This window comes from Malassezia restricta, chromosome I (genome assembly GCF_003290485.1).
Source record: "Malassezia restricta chromosome I, complete sequence".
NCBI lineage: Eukaryota > Fungi > Basidiomycota > Malasseziomycetes > Malasseziales > Malasseziaceae > Malassezia > Malassezia restricta.
In genome coordinates, this window is record NC_040193.1 from 725,580 (window position 1) to 740,145 (window position 14,566).

Sequence of the window (14,566 nt, forward strand, 5' to 3'; positions counted from 1 at the left end):
CGCGACGCCTTTCGCCACGGACCTCCACTACAATAGCCCGATGGTCGACCATGCAATGGGACGCGGCATGCGTGGTGAGCGCAGCGTTGTGAGATGGCGCATGGTAGGTCGACCGTGTGGGCAGTTCCAGGGCTGATCAGTGTCCGCCATATTGTGCACGACAGACTGCATTTTGCGCATTTGCAAAGCTGTGCCAATCATGATGCTCTTTCGGCAAGCTCGGCTAGCCAGCATATCGTACACCTTGCTGCACCGCACGCGGTTGATGCGACCAGCAGGTGCATCACGCAATAGGTGAAGGAGCTCTTCAAAGTCGTGAACATCAAAGACGGTACCTTTGCTTATGGGCTTGGACAACAGGCGAACACGTGAGCCAGGCGGGGACGACTCATCGAGGGCCATGTCAAAGCCATTTATGCGCAGCCAATCCTGGTGTTCGCGTGCGACAAGCTCATCGCTTGGGGCTAATTCGACGCGTTGTGGCACGACAAGCCGCTGGCAGTATATGCGCAGGTTCTTTTGCAGATCCTCAAAATTGTGCTTCTCATCTGCTGCATGCTGATCAATAATGAACAAATCGTCCATGGATGCCGTCTCGCGGCGCGCGATAATGAATCCAAGATTAAATTGCCCCACCACGCTCATCGTTCGAAAGTCGGACTTGGGAATGACGCGCTCCATCACGGCTGCAGCCTGGGCATCAGGCTGCCCCACATCGGCGCCTGTCATGGCTGTGGGCTCAGGCGCCACGCCTGCCTGAGCTTTGCGATGCGATAAAGTGGACCAATCGAATGAAATACTCTCCAAGGGTGCGGAGCTGTGTTCTTCGGACTCGCTCTGCCTCAGCGAGCGTGTATAGGTCTGGGTATCTGGCTGTGGCGGGACAGGTTCCTCCATAGGCACCCGGTCATTGTCTGTATCCTCGCTTTCGTGGGTATGCTCGCATGCCTGTTCATGTAAGATGCGTTCCTGGGAAATGCGTTCTTGGGTCTGTTCATCGTATTCATGGCGTTCCTCTCTGTCACGGCAATCAATGCTATGCCGATCGTGCTCCTCGTCGTCGTCCTGGAAGGCCACACCACTCTGTACCTCATCGTGTTGAAGGTCATAGTCAGGACAGACATCGGGTGCTAGTACAGCATCTTCTGATACATGCTCTGGCTCAAAATCTTCGAGCTGCTGTACGGCGTCCATCTCTTCATCTGATGCCTCTTCGTATTCCAGAGAAGTATTGGTATGCCGCGCAAAATTCACCACCGCGCGGCGGAACTGGTCTTGAAAACTGCTTTGGATCGGCTCAGAAGATGGTGAAGAAGCCAAGGGAGCTCCTTGTGTAGATATGTTATCTTGCGTTCGTGGCATCTTGGCAGGCTCAGGTGACGACGGCGGCGCGTCACGCTTTTTAGGTTCGTCCACGGCAAATACGCCACGGCTCGGCGAAAAAGTGTCTTCCAGCAATTCACGGATCCGCTCAAGTAGTGCAGTTTCATCATGCACATAAAGCGTGCGCTTATCTGGACTTACATTTACGTCGTACTTGTCGGGGCCGATAATGAGATTGGCAATCACCGTGGGGTATTGCGTCGCATTAAAGGTTCGGTACACTTGATTGCATATGTGAGCGAGTTTGGTACAGTCCCAAGGTCGTCCATTGAGGTAAAAGTACTGCCGGTCACCACTGCTGCGTCCTAGTCCCATGGTCGGTTTGGAAATAACACCTTGAAAGCGCGCAGGCTCATCCAAAGAAATATCCAAATCCAATGGCTGCACTGCAGCACTGGCCTTGGTACCAAACAGAGCCGACATATTCGTTTGGATGGCGTTGGGTCCGGAGGCAGAGCGCATAACCAGCTGGGATACCTGCCTTCCATTCTCCAACTGAACACAGGACGACCAGCGCACATTTTGAGTAATGAGTGCGTACGCTTGTAGCATGGTATGAGCTTTGTTATACTCTCTCTTAACATGCTTCTCTAATTCGCGTCGGCGGACCGGTAGATTCGATAGCAAGTCTCGCAGAATGACTGTCGTACCACGGGATCTTGCCTGGCGCTTGTCTTGTGCGATAAGCACGCCCTGATGATCGAACTCGAGGACCGTGCCCATGGGCGCCTCCGTTTGTGTGGCTGTAATGATCGTGACGCGCGCTACCGTACATAATGACGCCAGGGCCTCGCCACGAAATCCGAACGTCTCTACGCGCGCCAGATCCTCGAATGTCGCGAGCTTGGATGTATGGTGACGCTGGCACAAGGCAGCATAATTCTCCTTGGTAATGCCCGCGCCATTATCTACCACTTCGATAGAGTCGAGACCGTATTCTTTAAATCGTAGCTCAATGCTGGTAGCTTGAGCATCAAGCGCGTTTTCCACAAGCTCTTTCACGGCCGCACGCATATCCGGCACCACTTGTGCACCAGCGATACGACGCACATCCGCCGCCGCAATCGGCGCGATGGAACGCGTCATATCAGGATGTGGAGAATGGTCAAGACTCGCACAGACAGGGATAGCGTCACCAAATGTGTGGCGTGTCGGAAAAAATACCACAGCTTTCTCTCAAACTCTTCCCCCATCGAAAATGAGTCAAAGTGCTTGTGTCATCTCCCCTGTCAAAGCAGAATATCAGCCTAAAGGTATTTCCGGAAAAGTAGCTGGTCTTGATGCCTACGTCGTGGGCCCCGACTCTAAGCATGTGCTTCTTTCCGTGTACGACATCTTTGGTTTTTGGGATACGACCAAGCAAAGCGCTGACTTGTTATCCGAAGCGCTTCATGTCAAGGTAATTATGCCGGACTTCTTCCGTGGAAAGCCGTGGCCTATGAATGCGTTCCCTCCAAGAGACGAAGAAGAGCAGAAGGTGTTCGATGAATGGTTCGCGACGGTCGCTAGCGTCTCTGATCGCAAGAAGGACCTCGATGCTATCGCCCAGGAGCTCAAAAGCCAAGGTGTCGAAAAGATTGGCGTATACGGCTTTAGTTGGGGTGCTAAAATTGCGAGTCTGGCTGGCTACGAGGGCACACCCTTCACAGGTGTGGTGATCGTGTACCCTGCCATGATGCATGGTGGCGGCGAGAAGCAGGTGGTGCCCGAGTCAATCATGGTGAGTGGTGAGGACAGCAAATACCTTGGTGTGCCTGCTGCTTTCTTTCCCTCAAAGGACGAGCCGCGTGATGAATCTGACAAATACTGGTCTACGCTGAAGCAGTCGCGCCCCGAGCTGGTGGAAAAGAGCGTGTATCACTATTACGATATCTTCCACGGATTTGCTGCTGCGCCTGCCAACTTTCACGACGAGGCCAACCGTGCTGCGGCTACGGAGTTGTATCAGCGTCTGGCCAACTTTTTCCACACGATATTCTAAAGCTCACCTTGATGATTGGGCCACGCGTCCCTACAATGTGGAGAAACCCCATCTCAGGTAGATCTCATACGACTTTGGACGACCTGACGCGCTGCATTCGTGGCGATGGCTACGGCGCTCATAGCCCAGTCCAGGGCCTTGTATCGCTTGCCGATTGAGGTATGGACTTTGATTTTGCTGCAGTTAGAGCCAGCCGAGATTGTCGTGGTGCGGAATGCGACGCGAGCCATGTATGCGGCGGGCACGTCCTATTTGTTGTGGAATGCACTGCTAGTCCATTACGAAAAGCGCAGTATACCCATTGCATGGTACGATTGCAAGCTTCACGATAATTGCGCACAGGCGCTGGAGCGCTCGTTGCTCGTTGCTCGACGAGTGTCGCTTGCATGGCAGACCCATGGTGCCCAGCCCAAACGCGTCGTTCGATTTCGTGCGCATGCGAATCGCATCACGAGTATTAAAATGATTCCTGGGTGTACTTCTAGTGACTATTGGCTTATCACTGGGTCTGTGGATGGGTTTGTGCGCGTATGGGACGTGCATCGAGCCTTGTCTCAGAACGGCGCGATGGACGTGACACCCGAATTACATCAAGATATGTCGCTGCCAGAGGATGCCGTACCTGTGGATCCAGCTACAGATATTCGGCGCTCTTCGAATGCGTTCCTTGTGGCGGAGGTGGACACGGGCGGAGATGTCACATCGATTGATGCCAGTATGGATCGCACAACGCGGACTATGAGAATTGCTGTCGGGTCCTATTACAATGCAGCGGCGTGCTTGCTATACGAGCTGCATTTGGATACTTTGCCGCATATTATGGACTTGTGCGCTACGCTTGATCCGCCAGAATGGTGCGGCACGCAATGTGTATCGCTACTGCATGACGTTGTCGCTGTGGGAACATATACTGGTCGAGTATACCTGGTGCATTGGCATACAGGTGAGCGGTGTATGTTAGAGCATGCTGAGCCTGGCTCCATTGCGGCACTTAAGCTACTGCCTTCGTACATGATATCCATTACGCGGCTCGGAAGCATGTATGTATACGAGCGCTTTGGCACGACACAGGCACGGCTTGTTGCACAACACACGCTTTCACCGCATCCGATCCTTAGTGTATCGTTTGGCGAGTCGTGTATGGAGCGTGCCGGTCAGCTAGCATCGGGCACGATCACGGATCCAACACCTTTGGCAGTCATGTGTGCTGACCCTGTCGGCGTTTCGCATTGGGTCTGGCGCAGTGCAGAAGAACTGACCAAGATCCGGCATCTGGATATGCCCCCCGAACGGCTGATCGGCGCATCCATAGGCGCGTTGGGTCGTTGCGGCCTCATTACCACGAGTTTGGGTGGTGTGCCGCCGGTCTGCTCGGCTCGTGCGTACACACAGGGACGTACCCTGTGCTCTATCCGTCCGACGCCTGAATTGACTCTACCGGAATGGAATCAGGCTCTGCCACCGACGCCGCCTACGCCGCCATTGCCGCAGGGTGATGGAGGCTCACCGGCCCCATCACAACGGCGCCGCGCTCGTGTTGACTCCTTTTCATCCACATCGACTACGAGCTCGGTCGCACCCGCGCCCTCGAGCCGTGTGGACATGCTGACAGAATCGGCCCTCGACGAGGCTCGGGGTCTCGTTTGCTTGGCAAGTGTCCGTGGCGCCGTGTGGATCTCAGACTATGGAAACAGTTTAGATACCATGTAGATATACGCTAAGCACTCATCTTTTGCAGATTCTTGTGGGGCTGTGGGTCGACCTGGCTGACGCGGTCAAGCAACTTGGAAATGAGCTCCTCGCGCTTGTCTTGGAATGCACGCTCAATCTCGCTCAAGCGATCCTTGGTGTCGCGATCGATCTTGTCTTGAGCGGAAGACTGCGTGCCCGCATATTTCTGCTTGTATTCATCGAGCTCCTTCTCTTTCTTGGCCTTCAGCTCAGCAATGTCCTTCTCAGCCTCAGTTTGTGCCTCCTTCAGCTTCTGTGTGCGGTCTGGCGTGAGTTAGAATACACGTACAAGCTCGAGCCTGCTCCACGATCTTGGTGGCTTCTTTTTCAGCCTCCAGCAGCGTCTGGATACCCTGCGATTTTTGCGCCACCTGCCGGTCAGCCATGCGCCCCACGTACCATGATGCCCGCGGGTGGATAGCGTGTGGGCCAACGACAGCAGCGGCCGCACGACGTGCTTTGGTCGGGCCAACCACGTGTGATTAGGTAAGAAAAAGGTCGTCGTCCCTCCTTCCTTCCACCTAGGTTCTTGCGCGTCGTCGACGATGGCGAGCGTCGATCCCATCCGGTCGTTGTGTGGTGCGCTGACACAGGCAACGGGCGGTGTATATCATGTGGATTTGCGCATGCCAGACGGCATTCATCGCCTTGCCGAGGTGGTCGATCTTCTGTTTGGAAAACGTATCGTGGGCGCAGATGTGCGTGAGCGACTGACACTCCATGTGCCTGCCGCGATCATGGTCCTTCTCGCCGATCCTATGGGCACGTACGCCAAGCTGGCTTGTGAGTGCTTTGCGTCTGTGTACCCCCGTGTATTTTTATACGCGAGTCAGGACGGGTCGCCTGCCTCGTTCCAGTTGTGGCAAGTCGTGACGGCGATCAAGGAGCGAGTCCTCTTTACGCTCGACGATGGCACACTCGGTGCGCGTATCGGCGCAGTCAAAGCGTGCCAGCGCATTATTCAGGCTCAGACAAAGCCAGACGGCGACCCACGACTCCAAAACCGCGCTGAAATCAATTTAAATGCCGTGCCACCCGAACACCCCTTTCTCAAGACAGAGCAGCTCGAGGCAGAAGCTGATCAGGTATTTACGCGCCTGGTCACGCTGCTATTCACCTGCAAGGCGCCCAGTCTCGTCATGGGAGTGACGCAAGTGCTCACTCGTCTCGCTCGTCTTCGCACCAAACTCAACAAGGTGGTCATTGAGGCTTTTGTCAGCTGGACGCCTGCGTCTCTTGAATCGCTCGCACCTGTACATGTCCGAAGTGCGGAAAATACGGTCAGGCTCGCGATGGTGCACTTCTTGCAGCATGGATCTGTCGAGCCCCAGACGACACAACTCACACAAGCCCTTGAGCGGCAACGCCAAAGGATGGATATAGCAATGCGTGAGGCTATGGCAGCACGCAGAGAAGGAGTCTCTCGCAAGCGCGAGGTCAAAGACACAGATGGCTCCTCAAAACGCACGCGCGCCTCGACGCCTACTGATCCGCGCCGGCCCAGCGGGTTGTCGGTCAACGACATTGCTCGTCTCCCGCTGGAGCGCGTGGTGGATGCAATTATCGAAGGATTGCAGAGTGTGCCTGAAGATCGACTAAAGACGGCTATTGCCTCGTTTGTGCGCACTGTCACCCCAGCAGGCGCGACCAACGAGCCTGTCGATCCACTAAAAATGGACATGGGTGATGACGACGAGCCTACCAAGGCCATGCCCACTGAGGATGCTGTGGCACCACTTGCGAGCTTGGAGCACTTTGAGTTGCCAGAGCCCGTGCGGCTAGAACAGCGTGAGGCCCAGGCCTTGATCATTGATTCCGTCACGCGCATTTGTGAGTCGGGGACGCAGCTTTTACCTGCCCAGGCACTGGAGCATGCCTCGGAAGGACACGCAGCACTATGGATCAAGCTGGTCGTGCGCCTGGCAACCCGGGGCCTCGACACCCGCGGTCAAGTGGCTCCGCCCGACCTGGCGAACCAGGCCGACAAGGTGCGTGCGCTGCTACTCGACTACGTGAATCAGGACTTTTGCGTGCGGCGAGGCATAGCATTGCAGTGGCTCATGGAAGAGTGGACTTGTGATCGTGAGCGGCAGAAGCAGGGCATTGAGTCGGAGCACTACCATATCTGGCTCGACAAGCTCCTGGACGCTCAGCTGAGTATGCCCACGGTGGACAGCGTAGCGCTCGGCAACTTTTTGCGCGACTTGCCGCAGATCCCATTGGTCATATTAGACCGGTTGTATGAACTGTGTCTGGACCGCGGTACCATTGGCGAGGGCTTTGCCTTGCTCCGCGACGTGAGCGCGGCTCGGCCGCCGCTGCGTGTGCCCGTGTGCCACAAGGTACTGCAACTTACGCGGCACAGTGAGCGCCTCGTGCGTGGACGCGCGATTGTCACGGCCCGAACGTGGGTGCTCCAAAAGGGACCCCTGGCCGACGTCGTACTGGCGTTCGCGCGCGAATCTCTGCAGCTTCTTGTCGAAGAAGCTCGAGCTCATGATGCGCCCGAGGCACAGGACATGAGTGTCGAGGCTGAAGAGGCGGACGAGACGGCTGCTAATCCGCTAGGCCTGAACGAGCAAGACGTGCTCCGGCTGATTGAGCTGGCGCTTGTCCTGAGCGTCAAGCAGCCGAGCTTCTTTGCCGAGGTCGTGCGTATATACCCTCTTCTTCCCGCGCCTGTACAGGCCGCCATGCAAAAGCACGTCACGCCCGTCGCACGGTCCGTCGGCCCGAACAGCACGGTGCTGCTGGATGTGCTGCGCACGTACCCACATGGTGCCGATACTCTCGTCATGGCCATTTTGCGCATTCTGATCGACAAGGGTCACACACAAGCGCTCGCTGAGCTCGTGCGTGACTTGGTCGATACGCGCTCGTTGGACGTCGAGTATTTGTTGCCCCTTGTACCGCATCTCGATCGCGATGCGATGCTTCATGCCCTGCCGCGCGTCGTGTCTGTCCTGGCCGATGGGTCAGAGGAGCACAAAGTGGCCGTGCATCGCCTCTTCCAGACGCTCGTCGCGCCTGCCATGCAGGCGGCTGGCGCTGAGACCGCGAGCGAGCATCCTACCACGACAGCGAGTCTGACGCCCGTCGAGTTACTAGTGCTCTTGCACGTGCACGAGAAAGAGATTGGACTCAAGGCCGCTTTAGTGGCCGTGCAGCTGTGCTTTTCCATGAGCGAAGTGTTCCGCAGCGACGTCCTGACGGCGGTGTTGAACCGACTCGTCGAGGAAGATCCGCTGCCAGTGCTCTTTATGCGCACGGCCATCATGGCGACCAAGTCGTTCCGCACGCTCGGCTCGTACGTATCGACGTCACTGCTGTCGCGTCTCGTGCAGAAAGAGATTTGGAGGGAGCCGCGTCTGTGGGATGGCTTCGCCTTATGTGCGAATCTCACGGCGCCCACCTCGTTCGGCGCCATGCTGCAGCTCCCGCCGCCGCAGCTATTGGAACTCGTGACCAAGCAACCCAGCTTGCGCGATCCATTGCGTGACTATCTCATTTACAAGGCAGGCGGCCCCGTCCGCCATGGCGCGCTGCTTCAGATGCTGGAAAGCGTACCTACTGGAACGTGAGCGGCGGCAGGGTCCATCCAATGGCCTGTCCCCAGCCCTGCTCACTCAAACCTCGTGCGACCTGCTCGACATCCTTATCGCCACGGCCACTCAGACTCACGATAATATGTTGATCGGGTCGCATCGTCTTGGCCAAGTTGACCGCCTCGTACACGGCGTGACTCGACTCGAGCGCAGGAATGATGCCCTCGTGCTCCATGAGCCACTTGAAGCCCAGTAGTGCCTGCTTGTCTGTAGCAACGCAGTACTCGGCCCGACCGCTGTCCTTGAGATAGGCATGCTGTGGACCCACGCCAGGGTAGTCCAGGCCGGCACTGATCGAGTGCGTCTCAGTCACCTGGCCGTCCTGATTCTGGAGAAGGTAGGTGCGCACGCCATGCAACACACCAGGGCGACCGGCCGACAGCGTCGCCGAGTGATGCGCCGTATCGACACCCTCGCCACCGGCCTCTACACCGACCAGACGCACCGACGCATCATCAATGAACGGATAAAACATGCCAATCGCATTGCTGCCGCCACCAACACAAGCAACCACAGCATCGGGGAGACAGCCTGCCTGTTCCTGTAGTTGCTTCTTGGCCTCCTGGCCAATGACCGACTGCAAGTCACGCACGAGCGTAGGGAAGGGATGCGGTCCAATCGCTGAGCCCACGAGGTAATGTGTGTTGTGAATATTGGTGACCCAGTCGCGATTCGCTTCGTTGATCGCGTCTTTCAGGGTCTTGCTGCCACTTTCAACACCAATGAGCTTGGCACCAAGCATGCGGATGCGGACCGCATTGAGAGCTTGTCGACGCACATCCTCGGCACCCATATATATCACGCACTCTAACCCAAACTTGGCACAGGCCGTCGCGGTAGCCACACCGTGCTGGCCCGCACCCGTCTCGGCAATAATGCGCGTCTTACCCAGACGCTTGGCCAGGAGCACCTGTCCCACAGCATTGTTGATTTTGTGGCTTCCCGTGTGATTCAGGTCCTCGCGCTTCAGCCAGATTCGCGCACCACCCGCCCACTTTGACAGACGCTCCGCCTCGTACAGCTCACTCGGACGACCAATATACTTAAATTGGTCGTAGAACTCTTTCCAAAAGGTGGGGTCATGACGAGCAGTATCATACGCCTTTTCAAGCTCGCGATGGCACTGCACAAGCGCCTCTGGAATGTATTGTCCACCAAACTCGCCGAAGTGGGCAGCCTTCGATACGTGAGACTCCGGCACAGCCCCTGTCTCGATGGGCGCCGGCGTCACTAGCGGGTGCGCACGAGGCAAGCCACCCTGGCTCTTGCCCGTGATGCTGTCACAGAACGTATAAGCTGCTTCGACACGTGCTTCTTTCGTAGGTGCAGCATTCTTGATGCATTGGATCAGCTTACTGCCGATCACAACGCCATCAGACAACGCACCCACTTCGACAAAGTGGTCGCGGTTCGAGACGCCGAAGCCCACAGCTAAGGGCACATCCGTGCCGGACCTGATTTTCGCGAGAAGATCACCAAGCGAGCTCGATACAGTGTTCGATGCACCTGTCGTTCCCAGACGCGACACGACGTAGATAAATGCATCGGCCAAGGTCGACAAGTAGCGAACGCGTTCCACATCCGTTGTGGGAGCCACGAGCGGGACAAACGCCATTTTCTCCTGGCGGCACGCATGAAGAAACTGACCCGCTTCTTCGGGAAGTAAATCCACGACAATAAAGCCATTCGCACCGGCGGCGCGCGCGTCTCGCACTGCGCGTTCCTCACCATATGCATGCAATGGGTTGTAGTATCCCATCAAAATGATCGGCACTTGGAGACCCCTAGCACGGGCTTCTTTGACTATACTAAGACACTGCGCGTAATCGATTCCCTGCTCCAGGGCAATGTTGTTACTTTCTTGGATCACGGGTCCGTCCGCCTGCGGATCAGAAAACGGCACCCCGACCTCAATGATATCAGCACCGCCTCGTTCTAGAGCAAATAACAAATCAAGGGTATCATCCTTGGTCGGGAATCCCGCCGTCAAGAAAGCCACAAAGGCCGCTTGATTCCGCTCCTTTTTCCGCAGAAACGTGGCCTTGAGTTGTTCCGCCATCGTGTCCAGGTAGAAGAATGACGTCGAGTCAGTCCGCGGAGGTGCATATTACGTATTCCAGCCACGTGAATTCAGCATATCGGTCCGTGCAGAGGCGGAAAGTGGCCTGGGCCGCCCACATTTCTCTCCCACCAAACATCATGTCTCAAGTGAGCAAGGCCTGCTGTAGCATTCCCCCCGTCAAAACAGACTACCAGCCGAAGGGCTCTATGGAAAAAGTGGCCGGCTTCGACTCGTATGTCGTTGGTCCTGCCGACTCGAAGAATGTGCTTGTGTGTGTCTACGACATCTTTGGTTTCTGGGACACGACGAAGCAGTGCGCTGACTTGCTATCAGACTCGATGAAGGTCAAGGTAGTCATGCCTGATTTCCTGCGCAATAAGCCTTGGCCACTCACCTCATTCCCTCCGAGCAACGAGGAGGAGAGCAAGAAGTTTCAAGAGTGGTTCTCGACGGTGGCCAGCGTCCCTGACGCAAAGAAGGACGTTGAGGCCGTAGCCCAGGAACTTAAGAAGAACGGCGCTGAAAAGCTGGGTCTTTACGGACTCTGCTGGGGTGGTAAGATCACGAGTCTGGCTGGCTACGAAGGCACACTCTTTTCCGGTGTGGCTATCGTCCACCCCGCCATGGTGAATGGCGAAGACAGCAAGGGTCTGACTGTGCCTGTGGCATTTTTCCCATCGAAGGATGAGCCCCGTGATGAGTCGGACAAGTACTGGGAAAACTTCCAGAAGTCGCACCCCGAACTCGTCGAAAAGAGCACGTACCACTACTACGACAACATGTTCCATGGCTTTGGTGCTGCCCGCGCAAACCTCAAGGACGAAGCAAACCGTGTTGCTGCTGAGGATTTGTACAACCGCCTCGCTAACTTCTTTTGCGGCGTGTTTTAAGCTACGTAGTACGAACAGTATCATCATGACTATCTGATTCAATTTCGACGGTCTCGCCATTATCGACATCGCTGTAGACTGTACCAGTGCGCACGCGTCCACCATGAGCACGCACAATTTCTTCTACAGTACGTGGCTCACCTCTAGATTCGGCAAACCAACCCAGGTTATCCGCAATCAAGTGGCGATTCTTGCATCCGGGACATTGCACAAGCACAATGCCTTTGGTGTATGAATGCTTAGTGAATTCGTGCGTCGATCTTGTTCCACATTGAGGTACAGTACATGTAAACGTGAGTTGCAGGCGCGGTTGTATTGCCTCTGGCGTGTGTTGGGAAGATGCATGAGAGCGCCACACGCTTGAGCAAAATGGGCGCATGTGTGGACTCGTTCTGGACACGCCAATGTATGAAGCCCATGTATGTCTGGCTGCTCTTGATACATGCGAATCGAAGGACCGCCACGCGAGCGCGACAAGTCGACTTGTCATAGTACAAGGACACACGACATCCTCTTCAATGCCATGACGTTCGTCCTGTGTGTCACGTGACAATACGACCCTTGTGGTCATGGACTGGGGGAGTGTCAGTTTCAGTTCAAGCTGCCCACCTTGAACGCCATGGCTGATGCGCGAGCTGTGCCGACGCAGCCTGATCCGCGGAAGCGTGGGCACGTAAAGGTAGATACGCTTCAAGGTTCATCGTTCTTTCATGCATCACACCGGATCCGGATCCACCACTTACTGGCGTTGCTAGTGACAAAAACTTTGGTGGCCTCAGCAGCATGGCTGACGCGCCAGTGGTTGCTGGTGCCACAAATGGATGTAACTTTATTTCATGAAAGATATGCAGAGTCGAATGATACCGAAATGTCTCTCGAAAAGGTACGAGACATTATACATGAGCCGGCTAGCGTTTGGGCCGTTGCTGTTATGACCACGGCGGTGGCTGCTATATTCATGTTGCTTGCGCTGCGAGTATGGCGTTGGGATGTGGTATGGTCGAATCATGTTGTGCGTCATCTGCTTGTTCTGGGAAGTGTTACGTTCTTACAATTGTTTACATGGCTCACTGCGCTGAAATTTCTTGGAGCTACAAACACTTTATTGTACACACAGTTTTGTGAAGTTTGGATGCGCGATATCCAAGTCAGGCACCGCTGGACCACATCGGGTGGGTTTTTTGTTCTACTTTCGATGGCATTCGCCTTCGTCATCGCTGCTCTAACGCATTCAATCGTATCACTTCGACAGCCCTATGCTGATATGCTCGAATCGGTGACATTTCAAACACTTTCTCTTACGACCAAGTTACAGGACCACATATCTCTATGGGATACTTTTAAAGGCTTCCTAGCGCTGATTATATATGCGATTCTCTCTGTTGAAACGGGTTATTTGATGTCCAATACAGCCAAAGAAGTTGGTGGTCGACGACGTGCGATGGTCCTAGCGATTTCTTTAGCCGCCACAATTTTATTGCCCATCTCAATGCTCGGTGCCATTCTCGGTGTCAAAATGCTTCCAGCACCTTTCGTGCCGGGTCGAAGCCCAACGCAACAAGATGCTTTAGAAATCAACCATTTGGCTGCGTATTTGGTTCTTGCGCTGGGCTTCTTGGTATTCGATGTACTTGTGACACTTACACTCGAGTCCTATGTAACTTTGATGGTGCATATCGCTCATGCTTGGCCGATGGTGGTATGTGCCGCCATGGCCATCGGCTTTGCTGTATTCAATGTAAACGTGAGTCTAGTCCAAGTGATGAGCGTTATCTCTGTGGGCTTTGCATTACGAGCTATATTACGCCGCTCGCCCTTGTACATGACATCTTGGTATCGCAAAGCTACCGTGGAGGAGCAACGTGTGGCCATGGCAGGTGTGGAATCCGATACAACGCTGCTGACTGATTTTGTGATCATGACTTACCGTTTAGTCGTCCAAATACGCCGCATGATTAACGTCATATTAAGCAATAATGAGTCTCGGCGTATTTTTCTGTTCTTGTGTCTAAATCTCGCATTCATGTTTGTTCAGCTGGTTTGGGGTGTATGGACGAATAGTCTTGGTCTGATCAGTGACGCCATTCATATGTTCTTCGACTGTGCAGCGATTTTCATGGGTTTAATGGCTAGTGTCATGGCATCGTGGAAGACCAATAAAGACTTTCCGTTCGGGTATAAGCGCGTCGAGACGCTGTCTGGTTTTGCCAATGGAGTTTTCCTCGTGTTAATCAGTGTGTTTATTCTATTCGAAGCTGTACAGCGCATTATTGAGCCACCAGTAATGAACAATATGGCCCAACTATTGATTGTGAGTACTCTGGGTCTTTTGGTCAATCTGTTTGGCATGTTTGCCATGGGACATCATCACCATGGACATTCTCATGGCTGCAGTCATTCTCATGATCACCACCATGGTCACTCTCACAATATGCTTGGCCTTTACCTTCACGTTATGGCAGATACCCTTGGATCTGTGGGCGTTATCATCAGTACCATATTGATCCACTATTTCCATTGGACAGGTTTTGACCCCATCGCGTCTCTTCTTATCGGAATCATGATCCTCGGATCAGTGGTCCCGCTTGTAATTGATTCGGGGCGTATATTGTGCCTTGAATTAGACAATAACGACCAAGAGGCTTTGCAGCTTGCGCTCGAAAAAATCGCGGCTCATCCTATTGTGTCGGCATATTCTAGTGCGCATTTTTGGCCATTGGACAGTGAGACCATTGTTGGCACCATTCACATCCATTATGATACCCTTTTAGCTTCTGATGCGTCTTCTCTTGTGGATCCTTCTACATTAACGCTGGAAGTAAAACAGATTCTACATTCCTATTTGCACTCCCTTGAGGCCGTTCATGTACAGTTACACCCTGGAGGACAAAAAAATTTTTAGCTAACTAAATTT

At 54.5% G+C, this 14,566-nt stretch overlaps 9 protein-coding genes across 9 annotated transcripts; 5 read left to right on the forward strand and 4 right to left on the reverse strand.

Moving 5' to 3' along the window:
• Positions 1-27: 27 nt before the first annotated feature.
• MRET_0423 (ATP-binding protein required for mismatch repair) lies at positions 28-2,469 on the reverse strand (the record flags this gene model as incomplete). The annotated part of the gene is made up of 1 exon (XM_027627050.1): positions 28-2,469. One exon carries the CDS (start codon positions 2,467-2,469, stop codon positions 28-30), a length of 2,442 nt encoding a protein of 813 aa, XP_027482544.1.
• Positions 2,470-2,581: 112 nt separating this feature from the next.
• Positions 2,582-3,364, forward strand: MRET_0424 (dienelactone hydrolase; the record flags this gene model as incomplete). Its single annotated transcript, XM_027627051.1, has 1 exon — positions 2,582-3,364. One exon carries the CDS (start codon positions 2,582-2,584, stop codon positions 3,362-3,364), a length of 783 nt encoding a protein of 260 aa, XP_027482551.1.
• A 105-nt stretch (positions 3,365-3,469) lies between these two features.
• Positions 3,470-5,074, forward strand: MRET_0425 (uncharacterized protein; the record flags this gene model as incomplete). Its single annotated transcript, XM_027627052.1, has 1 exon — positions 3,470-5,074. One exon carries the CDS (start codon positions 3,470-3,472, stop codon positions 5,072-5,074), a length of 1,605 nt encoding a protein of 534 aa, XP_027482550.1.
• A 7-nt stretch (positions 5,075-5,081) lies between these two features.
• MRET_0426 (V-type H+-transporting ATPase subunit G) lies at positions 5,082-5,497 on the reverse strand (the record flags this gene model as incomplete). Its single annotated transcript, XM_027627053.1, has 3 exons — positions 5,082-5,359; positions 5,385-5,466; positions 5,495-5,497. 3 exons carry the CDS (start codon positions 5,495-5,497, stop codon positions 5,082-5,084), a joined length of 363 nt encoding a protein of 120 aa, XP_027482549.1.
• Positions 5,498-5,640: 143 nt separating this feature from the next.
• MRET_0427 (symplekin) lies at positions 5,641-8,676 on the forward strand (the record flags this gene model as incomplete). Its single annotated transcript, XM_027627054.1, has 1 exon — positions 5,641-8,676. One exon carries the CDS (start codon positions 5,641-5,643, stop codon positions 8,674-8,676), a length of 3,036 nt encoding a protein of 1,011 aa, XP_027482548.1.
• On the reverse strand, positions 8,663-10,759 carry MRET_0428 (tryptophan synthase; the record flags this gene model as incomplete). The annotated part of the gene is made up of 1 exon (XM_027627055.1): positions 8,663-10,759. The coding sequence occupies one exon, from the start codon at positions 10,757-10,759 to the stop codon at positions 8,663-8,665; it is 2,097 nt and encodes a 698-aa protein (XP_027482543.1).
• A 140-nt stretch (positions 10,760-10,899) lies between these two features.
• On the forward strand, positions 10,900-11,652 carry MRET_0429 (dienelactone hydrolase; the record flags this gene model as incomplete). Its single annotated transcript, XM_027627056.1, has 1 exon — positions 10,900-11,652. One exon carries the CDS (start codon positions 10,900-10,902, stop codon positions 11,650-11,652), a length of 753 nt encoding a protein of 250 aa, XP_027482542.1.
• Position 11,653: 1 nt separating this feature from the next.
• On the reverse strand, positions 11,654-12,142 carry MRET_0430 (mitochondrial protein import protein ZIM17; the record flags this gene model as incomplete). Its single annotated transcript, XM_027627057.1, has 1 exon — positions 11,654-12,142. The coding sequence occupies one exon, from the start codon at positions 12,140-12,142 to the stop codon at positions 11,654-11,656; it is 489 nt and encodes a 162-aa protein (XP_027482592.1).
• Positions 12,143-12,271: 129 nt separating this feature from the next.
• Positions 12,272-14,554, forward strand: MRET_0431 (solute carrier family 30 (zinc transporter), member 5/7; the record flags this gene model as incomplete). Its single annotated transcript, XM_027627058.1, has 1 exon — positions 12,272-14,554. The coding sequence occupies one exon, from the start codon at positions 12,272-12,274 to the stop codon at positions 14,552-14,554; it is 2,283 nt and encodes a 760-aa protein (XP_027482593.1).
• Positions 14,555-14,566: the final 12 nt, after the last annotated feature.